General features: G+C 32.5%; 1 protein-coding gene across 2 annotated transcripts; it reads left to right on the top strand.

Annotated features, from left to right (window-relative positions):
• Window positions 1-3062: 3062 nt before the first annotated feature.
• Window positions 3063-16091, top strand: LOC143068105 (cell division cycle protein 20 homolog). 2 transcript variants are annotated; one of them, XM_076241890.1, is made up of 11 exons: window positions 3063-3202; window positions 7356-7493; window positions 8020-8185; window positions 8837-9033; window positions 9431-9562; window positions 9859-10058; window positions 11122-11216; window positions 11738-11963; window positions 12581-12706; window positions 14071-14188; window positions 15337-16091. In XM_076241890.1, exons 2-11 carry the CDS (start codon window positions 7358-7360, stop codon window positions 15525-15527), a joined length of 1587 nt encoding a protein of 528 aa, XP_076098005.1. In that variant the 5' UTR covers window positions 3063-3202; window positions 7356-7357; the 3' UTR covers window positions 15528-16091. The 2 variants fall into 2 exon arrangements, with proteins under 2 accessions (XP_076098005.1, XP_076098006.1); XM_076241891.1 differs by having other exon boundaries at window positions 3145-3168.
• The last annotated feature ends 2970 nt before the right edge of the window (window positions 16092-19061 follow it).

Below are 19061 nucleotides of genomic sequence, written 5' to 3'. Positions count from 1 at the left end.
GTCAAGGTAGTTTTTGATGAAGTTGAAGTCCAATCAACTTGAAACTTAGTACAAATGTTCCCTATGATATAATCTTTCTAATTTAAATGCCAAATTAAAGTTTTGACCCCAATTTCACGGTCCACTGAACATGGAAAATGACAGTGCGAGTGGGGCTTCTATGTACTATGGACACATTCTTGTTTTTTTATATTTTTGTTATCAAAAACCTGACAATTTATTTCCTTGTGTTCAAAGTAGCTGAACATTTTAAATAAAAAATTGTGGAAAATCATGGATGACTTCATCTGAACCAAACTTTAAGGAAAGATAAATTCAGGATCTTCTTCAGGAACCATAGATGCCCATTAAAGCCATAAATCAGTAGCCAGACTCCTTACCTTGCAGAAAATTCATAGGTAGAATATTAAGAATAGGTATCCCACCCTCCCCCTCTCATTTATTTGACAGGCTGTTTATACTTATGGGGAACAAATATGCATGATCCATAGAACAGCCACTAGAATAATCAATCACATTTGGTACTTTAGAAATACATTCCTATGATATTGCTGTTTTTGTATTATTTTTGTCAAGCCTGCGACTTTTGTCGCAGAAAGCTCGTCTTAAGGATAGTGATCCGGCGGGGGAGGCTATTGCAGCTACGGCAGCAGCGTTAGCTCTTTTTTAAAAAGCTTTATATTTTAGAAGGTGGAAGACCTGGATGTTTCATACTTTTTTAGCTCACCTGGCCCAAAGAGCCAAGTGAGCTTTTTCCATCACTTGGCGTCCGGCGTCGTCCGGCGTCCGGCGTCGTCCGGCGTCCCGCGTCGTCGTTAACTTTTACAAAAATCTTCTCCTCTGAAACTACTGGGCCAAATTTAACCAAACTTGGTCACAATCATCATTGGGGTATCTAGTTTAAAAAATGTGTCCGGTGACCCGGCCATCCAACCAAGATGGCCGCCACGACTAAATATAGAACATAGGGGTAAAATGCAGTTTTTGGCTTATAACTCAAAAACCAAAGCATTTAGAGCAAATCTGACATGGGGGTAAAATTGTTAATCAGGTGAAGATCTATCTGCCCTGAAATTTTCAGATGAATCGGACAACCCGTTGTTGGGTTGCTGCCCCAAAATTGGTCATTTTAAGGAAATTTTGCTGTTTTTGGTTATTATCTTGAATATTATTATAGATAGAGATAAACTGTAAACAGCTAAGTGTTCAGCAAAGTAAGATTTACAAATAAGTCAACATGACCAAAATGGTCAGTTGACCCCTTCAGGAGTTATTGCCCTTTATAGTCAATTTTTAACCATTTTTCGTAAATCTTAGTAATCTTTTACAAAAATCTTCTCCTCTGAAACTACTGGGCTAAATTAATCCAAACTTGGCCACAATCATCTTTTGGGTATGTAGTTTAAAAAATGTGTCCGGTGATCCAGCCATCCAACCAAAATGGCCACCACAGCTAAATATAGAACATAGGGGTAAAATGCAGTGTTTGGCTTATAACTCAAAAATCAAAGCATTTAGAGCAAATCTGACAAAGTTAAATTGTTTATCATGTCAAGATCTATCTGCCCTGAAATTTTCAGATGGATCCGACAACCGGTTGTTGGGTTACTGCCCCTAAATTGGTAATTTTAAGGAAGTTTTGCCGTTTTTTGTTATTATCTTGAATATTATTATAGATAGAGATAAACTGTAAACAGCAATAATGTACAGCAAAGTAAGACCTAAAAATAATTAAGTCAACATGACCAAAATGGTCAATTGACCCCCCAAGGAGTTATTGTACTGTATAGTAAATTTTTAACAATTTTCATAAAATTTGTAAATTTTTACTATAAACATTTTCCACTGAAACTACTGGGCCAAGTTCATTATAAATAGAGATAATTGTAAGCAGCAAGAATGTTCAGTAAAGTAAGATCTTCAAACGCATCACCATCACCAAAACACAATTTTGTCATGAATCCATGTGTGTGTCCTTCATTTATGATATGCACATAGACCAAGGTGAGCAACACAGGCTCTTTAGAGCCTCTAGTATATAGATACCTCATGTTACGAAGCTTTCGTCTGTCACATGATAATTGTCCTTGACCTCATTTTCATTATTCAGTGACTACTTGAAAAAAAAGTTCAGATTTTTTGTTATGTTAATTTCTCTCTTATTATGAGTAATAGGATAACTATGTTTGGTATGTGCGTACATTGCAAGGTCCTCATGCCCGTCAGATAGTTTTCACTTGACTTTAACCTCTGATGATTTTATGGATTAGTGAACAAGATTCAGTTTTAGTGGTCAAGTCCATATTTCAGATTCTATAAGAAATAGGTCATATATATTTTGTATATGGAAGGATTGTAAGGTGTACATGACCAACTGGCATGTGCCCTCTGACCTTGACCTCATTTTCATGGTTCAGTGGTTATTAGTTAAGTTTTGTGTTTTGGTCCGTTTTTCTTATACTGTATGAAATAGGTCTACTATATTTGGTGAATGAAATGATTGTAAGGTGTACATGTCCAACTGGCAAAGGCCATCTGACCTTGACCTCATTTTCATGGTTCAGTGGTCAAAGATAATGGTTTTGATCGAGTTTTGGTCTTTTTTTCTTATACTATATGCTAAAAATGTTCAAAAGGAGAGATATTTTATTTTCTCTCCTTTCTCCAACTTTTTCTCCTTTCTCCCCGCCTTCCTCTCCTTTCTCCTTTCTCCAACCCCCTGCCACTGCCCTTTCTCTCTGTCTCCCTTAATTACCCCTGTCCTCCCCCTCATAGTGGTATGTGTGAGTGTATGCAAGTGGGAGAGAATGGCTTTTTATTTTTACTTTATGTGATCTGAGACTACTATAACTGTGTTATAGTAGTCTCAGATGTGATTACATGCTTGTTATGAGCCCTATGATTAGGAAATAAAATATCTTTATCTTTATCTTATCTTATCTTATCATAATTTCCCGGGGTTTTAGTAACACAAATAATGACCAATCAAATAATGCACTTTTGTAACATTTCCGGTTAAAATAACACGTGATAAAATTCCCGCAAATTCAAAAAACCCAAAACAAAACAGTCGCTGAGCCACATTGCAAGGATTTTAATAGTATTTCTATTAAAATCCTTGATGGATTTTAGAGAGAAAATATTCTTAAGAAATTTATGACACAGAAGACAAGTGAAACTTAATTCTTAATGCAATAAGCAGGTAATTACTTTCTATAAGTGCATGGCCCAGTTGGCGAACTTATTATTATTTTTTGAGATATTGTTAAAATAAAAACTGTTTCGATCCTTGAGAATGCTTAGCTAACTGTACAGCTTACTTTCAGTTAAAATTGGTATATATAAAAATTCCATTTGCCTTCCCTAGACGAAGACACATTTTTTGCCCTCACCTTTTTTCTAAATTATAATTTTAATATATATATATCAGTGACCGCTGCTGTGGATAGTAAACTAGGTAATAGAATTGATGGTGGCACGGTAGTATTTCTTGGTCCATAGGGGATAATGATAGCCTTTTTCGAATTTTCACCCATTTCTAACACTGCGAAAAATTCTACATTCACAGTTAACTGAAGTACTTTCATTTTACTATTCAGAAATTAATTTGAATGTGTATCATGACCGTTTACTTTTTTTGCTATTTTTAAAAACCTAAGGCCACTAGTACATTTAGGTCTTTTATCGCGCAGTGAATACAAAATTTAAAAAAATTCCCAAAAACTTATTTTCATCTGTATGTAAAATTATTTCATATTTTTCTACACCTGATTCATCCCTCAGTTTGGGAAAGTATGTTCAGTTGATACTGTATTTTAAGTCCAATCACACTGTTCAGATACATTGACCTAAGTAGGGAAAACAAAAGAGGAACCTAAATTATGGAATGCAAATACTACCGTGCCACCTTAAAGTGGATCTCCTGTAGTTGGTGATCGCAATATACTATTGAGTCTTGGAAAGAGAGAGCTGAAAGAAAGCAAAGAAGAGAGTTAAGAGTTTGTTAAAATGCTAAGACAGTACGTTTCCCTTAAGAAAAAAAAACATCAGAAGATTTAAAACTTTCTTTGATTACAATCACAGTGTACCATCATGGCATCATCAGTTAAACATACAATAATTTCATATAAAATTGTCATGTCATATGTAAATATCATTATGACACCTTAAATAAAAGATTTAATTACCTATGTGTTTTGTTTATTTAAGTTTCATCATAAGGAATTGAAAAATATGGCCGTATTTACACCTCCAAAAGTTACTATGAGTACAGACAAACTGGTACATCCAGGAAAGTTTTAAGGCATGGCAGGAACTAGATAAATAAAAGTTATATGAAGTCTACGTTTCAGAAAATTAAAAACTTACCTGGATTTTGATGTTCATTTTTTTCCAGTCTGCAGAAGATAGCAAAATAAACAAACACCAGAGTTTCATTTGATACGGTCCACTCAGTTACACAGTTTAAACCTGTTAAATAACCTATTGTTTAAAGGTGTCTATTGTCAAATGATTGTCCATCTATTGTCCATTTAAATCAATACTACTCACAACATTGATTATATGAGGGGAGCTTCTCAATCATTTTCACTACTTAGTTATTTTTTGCACCTTCTGCAGGAACGAAAAAAAAATGGATAGCAAAATCTAGAAAAGTTTATAATTTTCTGAAACATAAAATGCATTTAAAATTTATATATCTAGTTCCTGCCATCCCTTAAAACTGTTACAGGTGTATAGGTTAGTCTGTACTCAGAGTAAAATTTGGGGTGTAAATACGGCCATTTTAGCCAAAAGGTTATGATGAACCTTAAAAAAACACAATACTGGTACAATACTGGAATACAATACTGGTACAAAATTTTTGGAAAATGACGCGTCAGCAGCATTGTTCCGATACCAGAACAATAGGAAGTCTATTATTGCCTCCGCCAAACGCACTCGGTTTCATATTTACTATTTTACAAACTAACTGGTATCTGCTTGTATTCCGCTACACTCAAACAAAGTGTTGCAGTCGGACGGGAACCAGTTTACATACTTTATTTTATTTACAAGAAAATTGTTGACCTGTCCATAGAAAGGCTTACATGTATAGTCCGTGGTTTTATTCTCCAAAATTGGACCTTCCAGAGGGGGTGCGGACTATAGAGTACAATAAGCAAGAAATAAGAGAACAAGTTCAATTTCGCGGCGAGGTGGTTTGTTTACCTTCCGCCATCTTTGTTATTGATATTGTAGCGGGCGCTCTCATCATTTTTCAAACTAATAATTTTAACTTATCCATATTAATAAGTTATTTCTATTTAATATCAAATTTAAACTGATAAATATAACAACTAAACCTTTCATTACAAATTTCTCGTTTCTTTTCAACATGTTCAATGCATTTGAAATAAACTAGTATCTGCTAGATTGAAACGATTCAAACATAGTAAAAAAGACAACCGTAAACCAGCTTAGAATTTGTAAACTACAAAACATGCAAAACGTAATCGGTTATTTTTCATTCCGTTTTGGTGTTTCATACCGACTTATATGGTTTGTATAAGCTTAAGACCCTTCAAACATTAATGTGATAGGTATATTAAAGACTGTTTTACAAAAGGATGGAACTGTTTTACTTTCAAAGTCGTATTATAGTGATATCTGTCATGTACGGATTTCGACTCTCACCAGTTAATTTCTTCTTTTACACATGCTTTTTAAACTTCCTCTTTAAACATCGCAAGTTTCAAAATTGTTTTTTAAGTGAATTAAACTTATTGTTACAATCATTAAGCGTTCTAGTATCATTTTCAAGCAGTTTCTACTTCTGTTTGATGATGGAAAACAGGTTTTCTCAAGAAAATACCGCAAACGATCGCAGAGGATTTGAAATGTACAAGTCAAATCGCTACCTGGTTAAATCGGCATCTAGTCAAATCGGCACCTATTTGAAGTCAATTCGGCATCCAATAATATTTGTTATAATATTTTCTATTCAATTAATAACTTTTATCAAGTACATAGTTAATATGTTGTTGTGTATAAAGGTAAACAACGAAGCCCTTACCCAAGCCGTTGTTTTAACAATGAGACAATTAGAAAAATAAAATGGAAAACTATGAGTCCCTTTCAATAAATAAAACTTTCATGCCAAATAATTAGCAAATTTAAGGTGTTTTTTTCAGGAAAGTTTAAACAGCATTAAACCAACAATCCTGTAAAATGCTCAACTGGTTAAAAAATGCATAAAAAATATCCAATACCTCATATATATATGATTAAAAATACACATTTAGTTGAGAAAAATAAATATATACAAAATGTACATGAACCCCCAAAAATGTGAAAGTTAATATTTTTGGACAATCGATATCCCTTCCTTAGGTATTTAACTCTTTTTGCTTAAAATCTTTTTGCTAACGCTCAGGATAAAATTCGAATATCACGGCCCAGGCCATGTGTAAATTTCCAACAATCTATGGCTTTCATGAATTATTTCTTAATCATGGGTACAAGGACATCAATCGTAAATATAGCTCAAAATGCAGACTTCTTATACGTTCAGGTATTTCACATCCACTCTTTTATACATGTAGTAATATTCTTTATAAAGCACAAAAATGTCAGTATTCACCTCACAAGCTTACAAAATCTTTAAATAGACTTATTATATAGTTACGATACTGTTGTCAGGTCATTAATGATTGCAGGTAGGGTTGAGATCTCATAAACATGTTTAACCCTGCCGCATTTTTGCGCCTGCCCAAGTCAGGAGCCTCTGGCCTCTTTTAGTCTTGTATTATTTTTAATTTTAGTTTCTTGTGTATAATTTGGAGTTTAGTATGGCGTTCATTATCACTGAACTATTATATATATTTGTGTAGGGGCCAGCTGAAGGACGCCTCCGGGTGCGGGAATTTCTTGCTGCATTGAAGACCTATTGGTGACTTTCTGCTGTTGTCTCTTTGACACATTCCACATTTCCATTCTCAATTTTCTTATTCATAAACTATAATTACTTGTAGCAAAAACTTCACAACAAAACATAAATTTAAACATTTAAACATCATCAAAAAATTTATAAAACACCAATTATTATATTAATAATGTGGAACTTAATCTCTGTTTAGATCTTATTCAATGTACATGTAGTATTGTTATCTGAAGCACTTTTCTTTAAATAATATACATTTTACCGCCATCCGGAATGATCAAAATCAAGGCCATATCACTTTACTTGTTGACTCTAGCTTGGTCTCTAGACTAATAAACTACATGTACATGTATGTGCCATACTTATGTCCTGTATACAGTGTACTTATGTATATACATGTATTCCATTACAAATTTGAATTTATTATTATTAGCAATGGCACAGTTTAGCTTTGAAAACATGGTGACAGAACTGACAAAATTAGATGGCCCTATACAGAATGGTCCACTCATGAGATGGCAGAGAAAGGCAGCAGAATCAGGACTGAAGTTATCTGTACCTCTTGATAAAGGTAAATTATAGTAATAGTTGTGTCCTCGTGTAGTGTGATGATGTATGAATGTTTTGAAATGAGATTACAATATTTTCATGTAAACTGGTTTAAGTTTTTCTATTAGAAGTGGGTACTAGACAAATTGGCCTCTTTCTAAAGTCCTAGCTGTAGGATTCTCTACTCAGACTACTGACGAGAAAAGTGATAATGATTAGAATTTTTTTTTTTATTTCCATTAACTAGAGTAATTCAGATAGACTTTAAGGCTCTCAGGTCAATTTCCATTAAATTATAAATAATTTCAGAGCATTTAAGAAGTTTTATGTTTGTAGATATTCAAAAGATTTTTATGATTAAATAGTGTAAAATATTGAGTTACTGATCTAGTTTTATTTCTGACCTCAAACTTTTCTTAGAATAAATATGTCCTGTCATTCTGCTGGAGGGACCATTGGAGTCCTCCTGACACATGATTTTAAAGGGTTTTTTAATAAGTTCAAAATTGGAAATACATGCAAAATTGTTAAATAATTATTTACTGTAGGCGGACAATCACCAAGGCGACCAAAATCAGCACGAACTCCAGGAAAGACTCCAAAAACACCAAGTACAGCAAAAACACCACATAAAACGCCAGGAAAACAAGGAAAGGCGCCATCAAAAACACCAAGCAAAACCCCAGGAAAGACGCAAGCTCCACAAAATGATAGGTTAATTTAAACAATTTTCTAACAAATTGAAAATAGCTCTACAACACATATCTATTGTTAAGAAAGAAGACATTAAAACTTTAAAATCTGGTAGCATCACAGGAAAACACAAAATATATTTCCTTACTTACCAACTCACATATTTTTCAAATGTTTAAGTAATACAAGCTTTTGCTGTCAACTGTTTGTCTAAAATGCTAAAAGACGGGGGAAATGATTTTCAATTTGTAAGTGGATGATCAACTGGAAAGTAGAGCTCAATATTTCTCATTATTGCCATTTTATTTTACTGTACCAGACAATCTGGTTGAGTCTTTGACGGAATATACAGAATCAACAGAAATTGTTATATTATAAGTGATACATAAAATTCAGCTACAGTTTTGTGTGTCAGAGATACTCAAGAATCCTAGCCATTTAGTGAAAGTCCAGTAAGGACGACAGCTGTCCATTTTCAAAATTGTATTTTACCTCTAAATATATTTTTTTTTGGTTAATTTGTGTTGTATTTGTTGCATTCTTGCCTATGTTCAATCCACATCTATTGTTTTTGACTCAAAGTTCTGTCAAAGACTCAAAAGATATTGTAATATTATATTTTAAAGTGATAGATAAAATTCAGCTAAAGTTTTGTCTTATTGGTTCCAACAGATTTATACCCAGTAGATCAACAACAGATATAGATCTTGGCCACTTTGCTTTGATGAATGAAAATTCTGAAAATGCAGATCCTGAGCCTAATAATGCTCAATACCAACAGCATCTGAATGAAGCTCTAAACAAGGGACAGAACCCACACAACACTAAGATTTTATCTTTCAAGAACAAAGCTCCAGATGCACCAGAAGGTTTGTAAATGTAAAAAAGAAGATGTGGTATGATTGCCAATGAGACAACTCTCCACAAGAGACCAAATAACAAGAAATTAACAACTATAGGTCACCGTACGACCTTCAACAATGTGCAAAGCCCATACAGCATAGTCAGCTGTATAAGGCCCCGAAATGACAATGTAAAACAATTCAAACAAGAAAAATGTTTTTTTTTTTTAAACATTCCTAGTCAAAATTTCTCTTATTATCTCCCTGAAAATTCATCTGTACGTATGTTTGCAGCTTTTGTAAAAGCAATAACTGCAGTCGTATAGCTAGGAAGTGAATAAATGCTTATTCTAGTTATATATTGACTTAAAATTTGTTTATTTGAATACTTCTTCTTTTAAACAATGTTTTACTTATTTTTAAGGATATTGTAACAATCTAAAAGTGTTATATAGTTGCGCTGGTAAATCTACAGCTCCCAAGGGAACTACACAGAGACAAATTCCTCAGCAACCAGAGAGAATCCTTGATGCACCTGAGCTCTTTGATGATTACTGTAAGTAGTATTTTAAAGGAGAAAAAAAATACAGAAAAAGAAAAAAAAACACTGAGTATATATTCTTTACATTTTTAAAACAAACATATACCAGCATAAGATTTTAGTATATCCTCAATGAATTAGATATCAGTCTTATATTGTAAGCCTAATAACTTTCCCCACTAAAAAATAAAAAGAATATAAAATTAAAATCTTCATGAATACTTTGGATTTACCAAATATCCACAGCAATGAATGCACTCTTTTCACATCTTATATTATCTGTCATTGTGTCTGTACATTGTATTTTGTAGATTTGAATCTTTTGGATTGGTCTTGTTGTAACTTATTATCTGTGGCACTTGGTGGAGGTGTATATATCTGGAATTCTGCTGATGGATCCATTATACAGCTGATGGAATTACAGACTCCTGACGACTATGTATCCTCTGTAAACTGGGTAAAGGAAGGGGGGAATTTTCTAGGTATTGGAACCAGCAATGGCTCTGTACAGGTGAGGCACTTATATTTTATCCAGTTATTATATATTATTAATTAACTACACTGTTATTGGACTTAATATGATGAAAACTGCCTATGCAATATAGTGTGTAAACTGGGCCAATACAGAATAACTTGGCCAATATAGAATTTTTTCTGTATTGGCCGAGTTATTCTATATTGCCCGAGTTGACATAAGTACAGGATTTTTGAATGTCTCTTGATTTAACATTGAAAGTCACGATAAACACAAACTGAAAGTAAACAGTTGTTTTGAAGATGCAGTTGTCATTTAGTTATCATAAACATGCTGAAAATGTCAGTATGGCATACATTTCAGGCGAAAGACGGTCACATTCATTTAAAAGGTATTTTGAAAGCCGACGATGGAACTATTTCAGGTTTGGGGAACGAGTAGATTATCACAAAGTTAATTTCTTGACGACCTCATAATTTCAAGATTGTACACATCGATTTTAAATTAGTTTCTGCATAACACATGCAATGGCAGTACCTTTCCAATTACTATTTATGTGTTGCGTCTAAATTTAAGTTGTAACACTTAATAGTGACTGAAAAGGGTAGAAAAATTCATCAGATGAGAAATGCTGAAGACACCTGGAAACAGCACCAGATCATTATGTATTGCATCTAATAAAAAGAAACAATCTGAGATTTGGATAGTTCCACTTCAAGGTAAAAATATTTATCTCTTTTGAAATGAAATTAAAAAAATATTGTAACACTGTAGTTAATTAATAAAGATATTATTACGTGTATTTCTATATTGGCCTTCGGCTATGCCTCAGGCCAATACAGCAAGCCTCAGACCAATAACACAAGGCCAATACAGAAATACTTACGTAATAATGTCATAATAATAATTTCAAAATATTTAGTGATATTTGAATAGTTCTTAAGTCCTAATTTAATTGATCAAACTCTAGTCATTTTTCATAAATTATATTATGTTATAAAACATGATAGTAACATTTCCATTCTTTTTTGTGTGTCTTGGTCATGGTTCTGTTAAAAATAACTGATCAATTAATTTGAATTATTATATATTATTTTAGTTATGGGATGTAACCCAGAATAAGATGATTAGAAACATGTCTGGCCACGCTGCCCGTGTTGGGTCATTGTCATGGAATGCTCATGTTTTAAGCAGGTATATATGCCAAAAATGTAACATTTCTGTACACAATTGCAAGGAATGTGTATCATGTGTATACTTGTGAACATCATATGCTTAAGAATTTCACTAAAATATTGTATTTATGCATGCATTTGTCCACTTGCTGTCTTGTTCAATTGTCCTGATATCACATTATTGACTTTGAGTTCTCCAATTTTTGTGAGTACCAATTTTTGAGGATTGATATTATAGTGTTAACAAATATCCTTCTCAAAAGTAGCAGTTTTTATGAGATTTTATATTTTGATGTATAATATTTAGATAAAATGTATTTCAGTTCTATTTATTGAAGACTCTTTGTGGTGATAAAAGCAGCAAATTAAAAGTAATGACAAATATTGGAAGTGTCCATACGTTTAACAGATTAAATGGTTAGAATAATGTGTTCCATATTTGTATTCATGACAAGCACTTACTGCATAAAAAAACAGTATATTTTGAAAAGAATGAAAATTTACTTTGTAATTTTATGAACTTCTTTAATGATTTTTCAGTGGGTCTAGAAGTGGAGCTATATATCATCATGATGTTAGAGTTGCCAATCATCATGTGTCCACTTTAAACAATCACAGCCAGGAAGTATGTGGTTTAGCCTGGTCCCCTGATGGGAGGTACTTAGCCAGTGGAGGAAACGACAACCTCCTCAACATATGGGATGCTACTTTGAGTGAGGAAGTTGCACCATTACATACATTTTCTCATCATCAAGCAGCAGTAAAGGTACAAATGTTACATACATTTTAAAGTATTTAGCAGTATTAAAAAAAATTAAAATGTTGATCTGTCTAGAAGAATAGTTTAATTGTTTTAATGTTTCCAGAATAACTCTAGCATTATTTTTGTTCAAGACCCTGCAATCATGGCAATGTTATTACATAGTCATTTGCTAATATTACAAGACAATGAAAGAAAAATTATTTTGCTTCTGAACAACTGAGAATCATCTAGATTTTATGTACCAACAACACATCATTTTTAAAGAAAAATCTATGGATTTGAAATTTGATGATTTTAAAAGAAAGATTTTATATTGCCAATGTCCACCTATTTTGAAAGATAACAATCAGTTATATTTAAGAAATAAGATATAAATGCACTACTTTTCTGAATTACAGTTGTAGTTAAAGAGTCAAAAGTTGTATGCAATAACTTGGAATAATAAGTTACGGCACCACATTTATTATGCGTTCTACAAGAAAATTAATTAATATAGTGTCGTGGTACGAAAAAGCCCTTAGGAGAATATCGCCATGCAAAATCTTTGCGATTCTGTAGTCAAGTTTATTAGAACTAAAACAATCAAGCAGATCACATTAAAACTTTTGTTTATCTTTTAGGCCTTAGCCTGGTGTCCTTGGAACCCACAGCTGTTAGCCAGTGGAGGAGGGACAGCAGACAGACATATCAGATTTTGGAGTGTACCTACAGGATCATGTTTAAATGCTGTTGACACTGATTCACAGGTGACCTATCTATTCATATAACCATGTTTTGTTTATTTTAATGTCAGTTCAGGCATTGAATCAATGTATATTATCAGTATTAAAGTCAGGTTATTATTTTTACTCCTTCCTAGATGTGTCATCACATGTATTGGAACATTTGCATCTGTCCTTATAATTAGTATGAAAAATTAAATCTTTTAAAGTTTGTGTCTAAATGCTTTATCTGGATTTACATTTTGTACTTTCATAAGGCCAGGATTTTTTAATATGTTGGTTTGTGGATCCGCCGACCCGATTTTGCCAATTTGCAGAATAAAAATAAAATTTACTTTTCATGCTTTTTTATTCCCGCCGACCTTAACAAAAACATTATCTCTATATAAAAAAAAAATGATAATGAAATGCATTAAACCCTAATGGAATTGATAACACTTTCTGTTGTGAAAACTAAAACTTCCAATTTATGTATCTAAAAATAGACAAATCAATCATAACTGACCTTGAAATATGCAAATAATTTTGCGGAACAAAACGGGTGTTTAAAACCAATTACACGTTTAGTTCGTTTCCCGTATTTGTCATCATTCCATAAGATAGAAAAATGGAGAATGAATTTGTCCAACCGTACGGTAGAAGACGTCAAGTTAAAGAACTTAATTACTGTAAAACAAATCCTTTGGAATTTTCTTCAGACTTGTGTCATTGATAATAAAAAAAAATCGTTCATTTGATTTGGATATAAAAAACGGGAATACATAACAACTGATGAACCCAATATCCTCGTTTTTCCAGTGGACGATTCTATTACGTTTTTGACATGTGTGTTGAAACTTATTTTTGTTTGCATATTTTTCATTATCATTTTTCATGTTTGAAGAACATTAACCATCAAGTTTCCTCAAATTTATTAAGGGCTACGTTTGTGAAATGACGATTTAATTTAGTCTTTCTCCGTGGACACAAACCCCCTTTTTTCACAGAAAATTATTAGATCTAGGCGATGTTTATGGCAGCTGAGCAATAATACATCGAACTAATATACATGTATAAGAAATTATGATAAAATAGCAAACCAAACATATTGTTAGAAAGGTGAAATGTATTTTTTTTGCATATTTTTCTGTCTTGAGAGATATTTTTTTCTTTTTTTATCCGACCGACCGACCCAACTTTTTCATGGGGAAAGTCCATAAACCAACAAATTAAAAAACCCTGGCCTAAGGAATGTTCAACCCAAAACATTTGAAGGCCAGCGATACATACTTGAGGAGCTGTATAAACCAAAATTGTCCACATAATCTGGCTATTCCTTTGGTTGTTGTCCCTGACAATTCCCTGTCCATTCTCAATTTTATTAACATATCAATTTTCTTTTTCTACAGGTTTGTTCTATTCTATGGTCCCAGGAGTACAAGGAACTGATTTCAGGCCATGGGTACTCTCAAAATCAACTGACAATATGGAAATATCCCATTATGAACAGAATAATGGATTTAACAGGTAATTTTCCAAAACAACATAGTACACTGATCCTTTAAAACATCCTCAAATTGCGACAATTCAGAGTTTTGTTTTGTTTCAGGTGTCTATGTTTGACAGTTAAAATCATTTAGAATCCTTATTGGTTTTGTTTGTAGAGATCTTGACAAAATTATCTGAATAATAAGCCTGATAAGTTTGGACAGTTAGAATGACCAAGAAGCAACTAACTGTCCAAACTAATCAGTCTTATTATTCAGATTATTTTGTCAAGATCTCTACAAACAAAACCAATATGCTATTTTTTGCATTGATCAGAAACAAATAAAAAGGAAAACGTAAAATTGTACTGTTGAGAATTAGAACTGTGAATTAACAGAATAGAAGTCAATTCGAAACAACCAACTCCTGAATTTGAATTATGCAAGGACCACCAATCTTTGAATTTTTTTTTTTTTTTACCCACTCTCCATAGGTTCATAAAGGCCATACAAATTTCTACCTACCAAAGCTACGTAAAGACAGATATAAAACACAGAAATATGTTTCAGATGTTTAGTTTGATAAATAAATCATGTTTATTTGCTCAATATTTGTTATTTTTATTCAATAAGGTTTTTGTCAAGACAAAATTAAAAAAAAAATTGATACCATACATGCAGACTAGTATTACTGGAATTAACATGCTTGCACTGATGAAAAAGGAATGAGTTACATCCAACAAATATTGTAGTAGACTTATCAGAATGGGTGAAGACACAAAGAATTGTTGAAGTTCAGCTATGCTTTTGAAGAGCCCCACCTACCCCCACTCACACACCCACTCATATATTGTTCAATTTTTAAAGGCCGTGCCAGAATATACTCCTGAATGGGATCAGAAAATAAAACAAATTTGTGCTAATTACAGAAAAAAAATAGTTTTCATTGAGGTCTGGGAACAAGAGTATTTTCTGGAACAGTCATTAGAAAGCAAAATATAATTCAGTAATCAGAAAAGCCATGTTGTTTTGAATGATTTTATAAAGCAGTAGGACGACAACAGTTTTAACTGTGCAAATATAAAATTGAGAAAGAAAATGTATGTAGCCAGTTGAAATTTATTGAATACAGAATGGTTAATATATAATTTATTAATAGATTAAAACTTACAACAATGAATATTTCAGGACATACTGCACGTGTGTTGTGTTTGACAATGTCACCAGATGGCACCACTGTAGCCAGTGCAGCAGCAGATGAGACAATCAGATTATGGAAATGTTTTGCAGTCGACAAAGGAAAAAAAGAAACCACCAGCAAACCAGTTAAAGAAACATCAAAATTGGGGAAAATTTCGAACTTTGGCAGCATCCGGTGAAGTTTTGCAACTTAAAAGAAAAGTGATTTGCTCAAATTTTGTTTACTTAATCCAGATCAAAAGCTAGCAGTATTGATAAACAATTTATGTGTACTCTTAACATTTTTATTTCGACATATCTCAGTTATTTCAGTTTATATAAAATGTTGGAAATCCTTTTTGAAATGCTAAGTTACAATTTTATAAAAATCCAATGTTTCTTCTTATAATGTTGATTTTTCATAGTGTCAACTTCAATCTGTGATATATTCCATTGTGCTTTCAATGTGTAAATGTATTGTGTGTTAGAAGGTTATGCAAAAGTAATTGAATGGAAATTTGTAGTCTAGGTTGGAAGATAAGCAACAAAGATATTGTTTTACCATTTTACCAGAAGTATGTTTAAATGCATGTGTTCTCTTATAAATTTTTGTTTCTTGTTTGAGTGAAATGATGCTGTATATCATCAGTTGTAAATACTCATTTTGATTTATCATACATTATCATAGTCATGACATGTCTAATAATATTCCATGTGTAATCTATACTTGTATATATTATCATAAATAAACAGTTTTGTTCATTTGATAATTCTTTATTTCAATATCTCAGTTAAAATTAGTGTTTGTTAAACTGCTTTATATCCAATGAAATTATTCCTGTAAATTATGTAATTATAATTTCTTCAACAGGTCAAAGTAAATACTTTTTTTAATTTTATGAAAATTAAATGAGGCATGTCTGTTTAGTCATAGTGATGTGTACCCCTTAGGTATGATCATAATATGAGAGAATGGTTGATCTTATTGGTATGAAAACATTGCTTCTTTGATTGTTTAAAAAAGATGAGAGGAGGGAGAAGCAGGCCATACATCTTCTAAGAACTTGCTCATTCAGATGTATGTTTTCATTCTGAGTGGAAAAAGTGTTACAGCTTTCAGACATCTTTTAAATGAACCTTTAAGTGAAAAAGAACAATTTTCTAAATGTTCTATTTATCTCATTCTGATTGAGAAAAACTGACTTAAAAATAGTTCATAATGATCTGAGAAAGTTCTTTTATAGAGCTTAAACCACACAAAAAGTTGACTATAATTCGATGTGATGACAACAAAGGCAGACTTGTTTTGGGGGATATTTGAAATTTGAAGAGGCGTTTAAGGCCACATGCCATCTATTTCAATAGATTTAAAAGTGTTATAAGCTTGCTTTTAGCTAAGAAAACATTTATAGAAGGCTTTTATACTGATTTAATTGCTGGCCCTGTAAGAATGGTCTTTGTGGCATTATAAACTTAACATGTATAGCCTTATATTTTAGAAGGTAGAAGACTTGGATGCCTCATACCTTGTATATAGATGTCTTATGCCAGAAGTTTCTTCCATTTGTCCTTTGAATTTGACCTGATGTTCATTGTTTAGAAGCAGCTTAACATTTGTACATTTTTAAACCTCCCCTAATATCCTAAAGGATATTCTTGTACATTTTTTTTTATCATGTATTATCATATTTCTTGCTCTACAATGTCTATCAAACTACAAAAAATCTTTTTAATTAAAACTTAACTTGGCCACTATTATTGGGGTATTTAGTTTAGAAAGTGTGTTTCTGATGGTCCAGTTACCAACCAATATGGCCAACTCGGAAATTATTAGAAAATAGATATAAAACACAAGAAAATCATTTTAGATGTATTAAAGCTGACAGGAGTAGAAAGGTTCACAACGATTCAATCTACCTACAGTTTCTTTACAATCAAACTGTCAGGAGACTTCTTTTGATAACAGTTCTTGCCCATTTACGCCCGTTATAGTAAAACCTATAACAGAAAAAGAAACTTTCAAAACCCCAAATTATCAGTATATAAGTTAATATGGCCTAAATCATCAGACAATATAGAATAAGAGTTATGCCCGTGAATGGTGATTTGTACAAATTATTTGCGTGTTTGTTGAGCCTACAACTTCTGCCACAGAAAGCAAGACATAGGCATTATGTTTTCTGATTTGTCCGTTTGTTCCTTTGTCCATTCATTTGTCAGTCTGTCTGTCCAGCTTCTGGTTAAAGTGTTTGGTTGATTTAGTTTTTGATGAAGTTGAAGTTTAATCAACTTGAAACTTAGTACACATGTTCCCTTTGGTATGATCTTTCTAAATTTAATGCCAAATAAGAGTATACCCCAATTTCACAATCCACTGAACATAGAAAATGGTAGTGTGGTTGGGGCATCAGTGAACTATGGACACATTCTTGTTACATAGGATTTATGTTATCTTATTCATGTTACGAAGTTTCCATCAGTCACATGTCTAATGTTCTTGGCCTCATTTTCATGGTTCAGTGACTTGAAAAAAAGATTTTTTATAATGTTTAATTTTCTCTTATTATAAGTAATAGGAAAACTATATTTGGTATGATCGTACCTTGCAAGGTCCTCATGACTGTCAGACAGTTTTCACTTGACCTTGACCTCATTTCATCGTTCAGTGAACAAGGTTAAGTTTTGGTGGTCAAGTCCATATATCTCAGATACTATAAGCATAGGTCTAGTATGTAAGGTGTACATGTCCAACTGGCAGTTGTCATCTGACCTTGACCTCATTTTCATGGTTTATTGGTTATAGTAAAGTTTTTTTTTTATTTTGGTCTGTTTTTCTTATACTGTATGCAATATGTTTACTATATTTGGTGTATGGAATGATTATAAGGTGTATATGTCTAGCTGGCAGGTGTCATCTGACCTTGACCTTATTTTCATGGTTCAGTGCTCAAAGTTAAGTTTTTGACTTTTGATCTTTTTTTCTTAAACTATAAGCAATTATAGATCAACTATATTTGTTGTATGGAAGTATTGTTAGCTGTACATGTCTGTCTGTTATGGTTATTTGACCTTGATCTCATTTTCATGGTTCATTGCAATGTTTAATTTCTTGGTTAATGTTAGGTTTGTGTGATAGTTGTAATAAAGCTTTATATTTAGGACTGTCAACATATCATTGATTATTGAGGAAGGCGAGATATTTCTGCGTGTGCACTCTTGTTGATATTCTCTATTTCTCTTATGATTTATACAGTATATTTGGTATGAGTGTGCCTTGCAAGGTCCTCGTGCCTGTCAGACAGTTTTCACTTGACCTCGACCTCATTTCCTGGATCAGTGAACAAGGTAAAGTTTTCATGGTCAACTCCATATCTCAGATACTTTATGCAATAGGTCACAAGGCATGGTTATATATTCATACTATAGGTATTTGAATTTTGCTTTAGGTGTAATACCACCAAATCATGGTACGTCACATCCGGTTGCATACGAAAGTAGGCCTAAAAAAATATTCCCTTGAATTTGACAGTTGTAGAAAATTAACCCTGCATTTCAATGCACTTAAATTTTTCTGAGTCGTAAATATGTATGTTGGATGTCTGAAAGCATCATTCTTTTTTTATTTGATGGTCTTATAAAATATTTTGGAACGTTAAGGTTACGTAGTTACCAAAGCAGGTAACATGTAAATAACAGTGTAAAAATTGGGTTGTTTACTTCCGGCGATGATTATT

The sequence above is a fragment of the Mytilus galloprovincialis genome, chromosome 3 (assembly GCF_965363235.1).
Source record: "Mytilus galloprovincialis chromosome 3, xbMytGall1.hap1.1, whole genome shotgun sequence".
NCBI classification, from domain to species: Eukaryota; Metazoa; Mollusca; class Bivalvia; order Mytilida; family Mytilidae; genus Mytilus; species Mytilus galloprovincialis.
This window is presented reverse-complemented; position numbering and strand designations above follow the sequence as displayed.

Excerpts from the sequence above, each read along its gene's own strand:
- LOC143068105 (XM_076241890.1), top strand. The coding sequence starts at position 7,358 with ATGGCACAGTTTAGCTTTGAAAACATGGTGACAGAACTGACAAAATTA. Across the intron at positions 8,186-8,836 it reads CAAGCTCCACAAAATGATAG|ATTTATACCCAGTAGATCAA; the intron begins GTTAATTTAAAC and ends TGGTTCCAACAG. Across the intron at positions 11,964-12,580 it reads ATCATCAAGCAGCAGTAAAG|GCCTTAGCCTGGTGTCCTTG; the intron begins GTACAAATGTTA and ends TTTATCTTTTAG.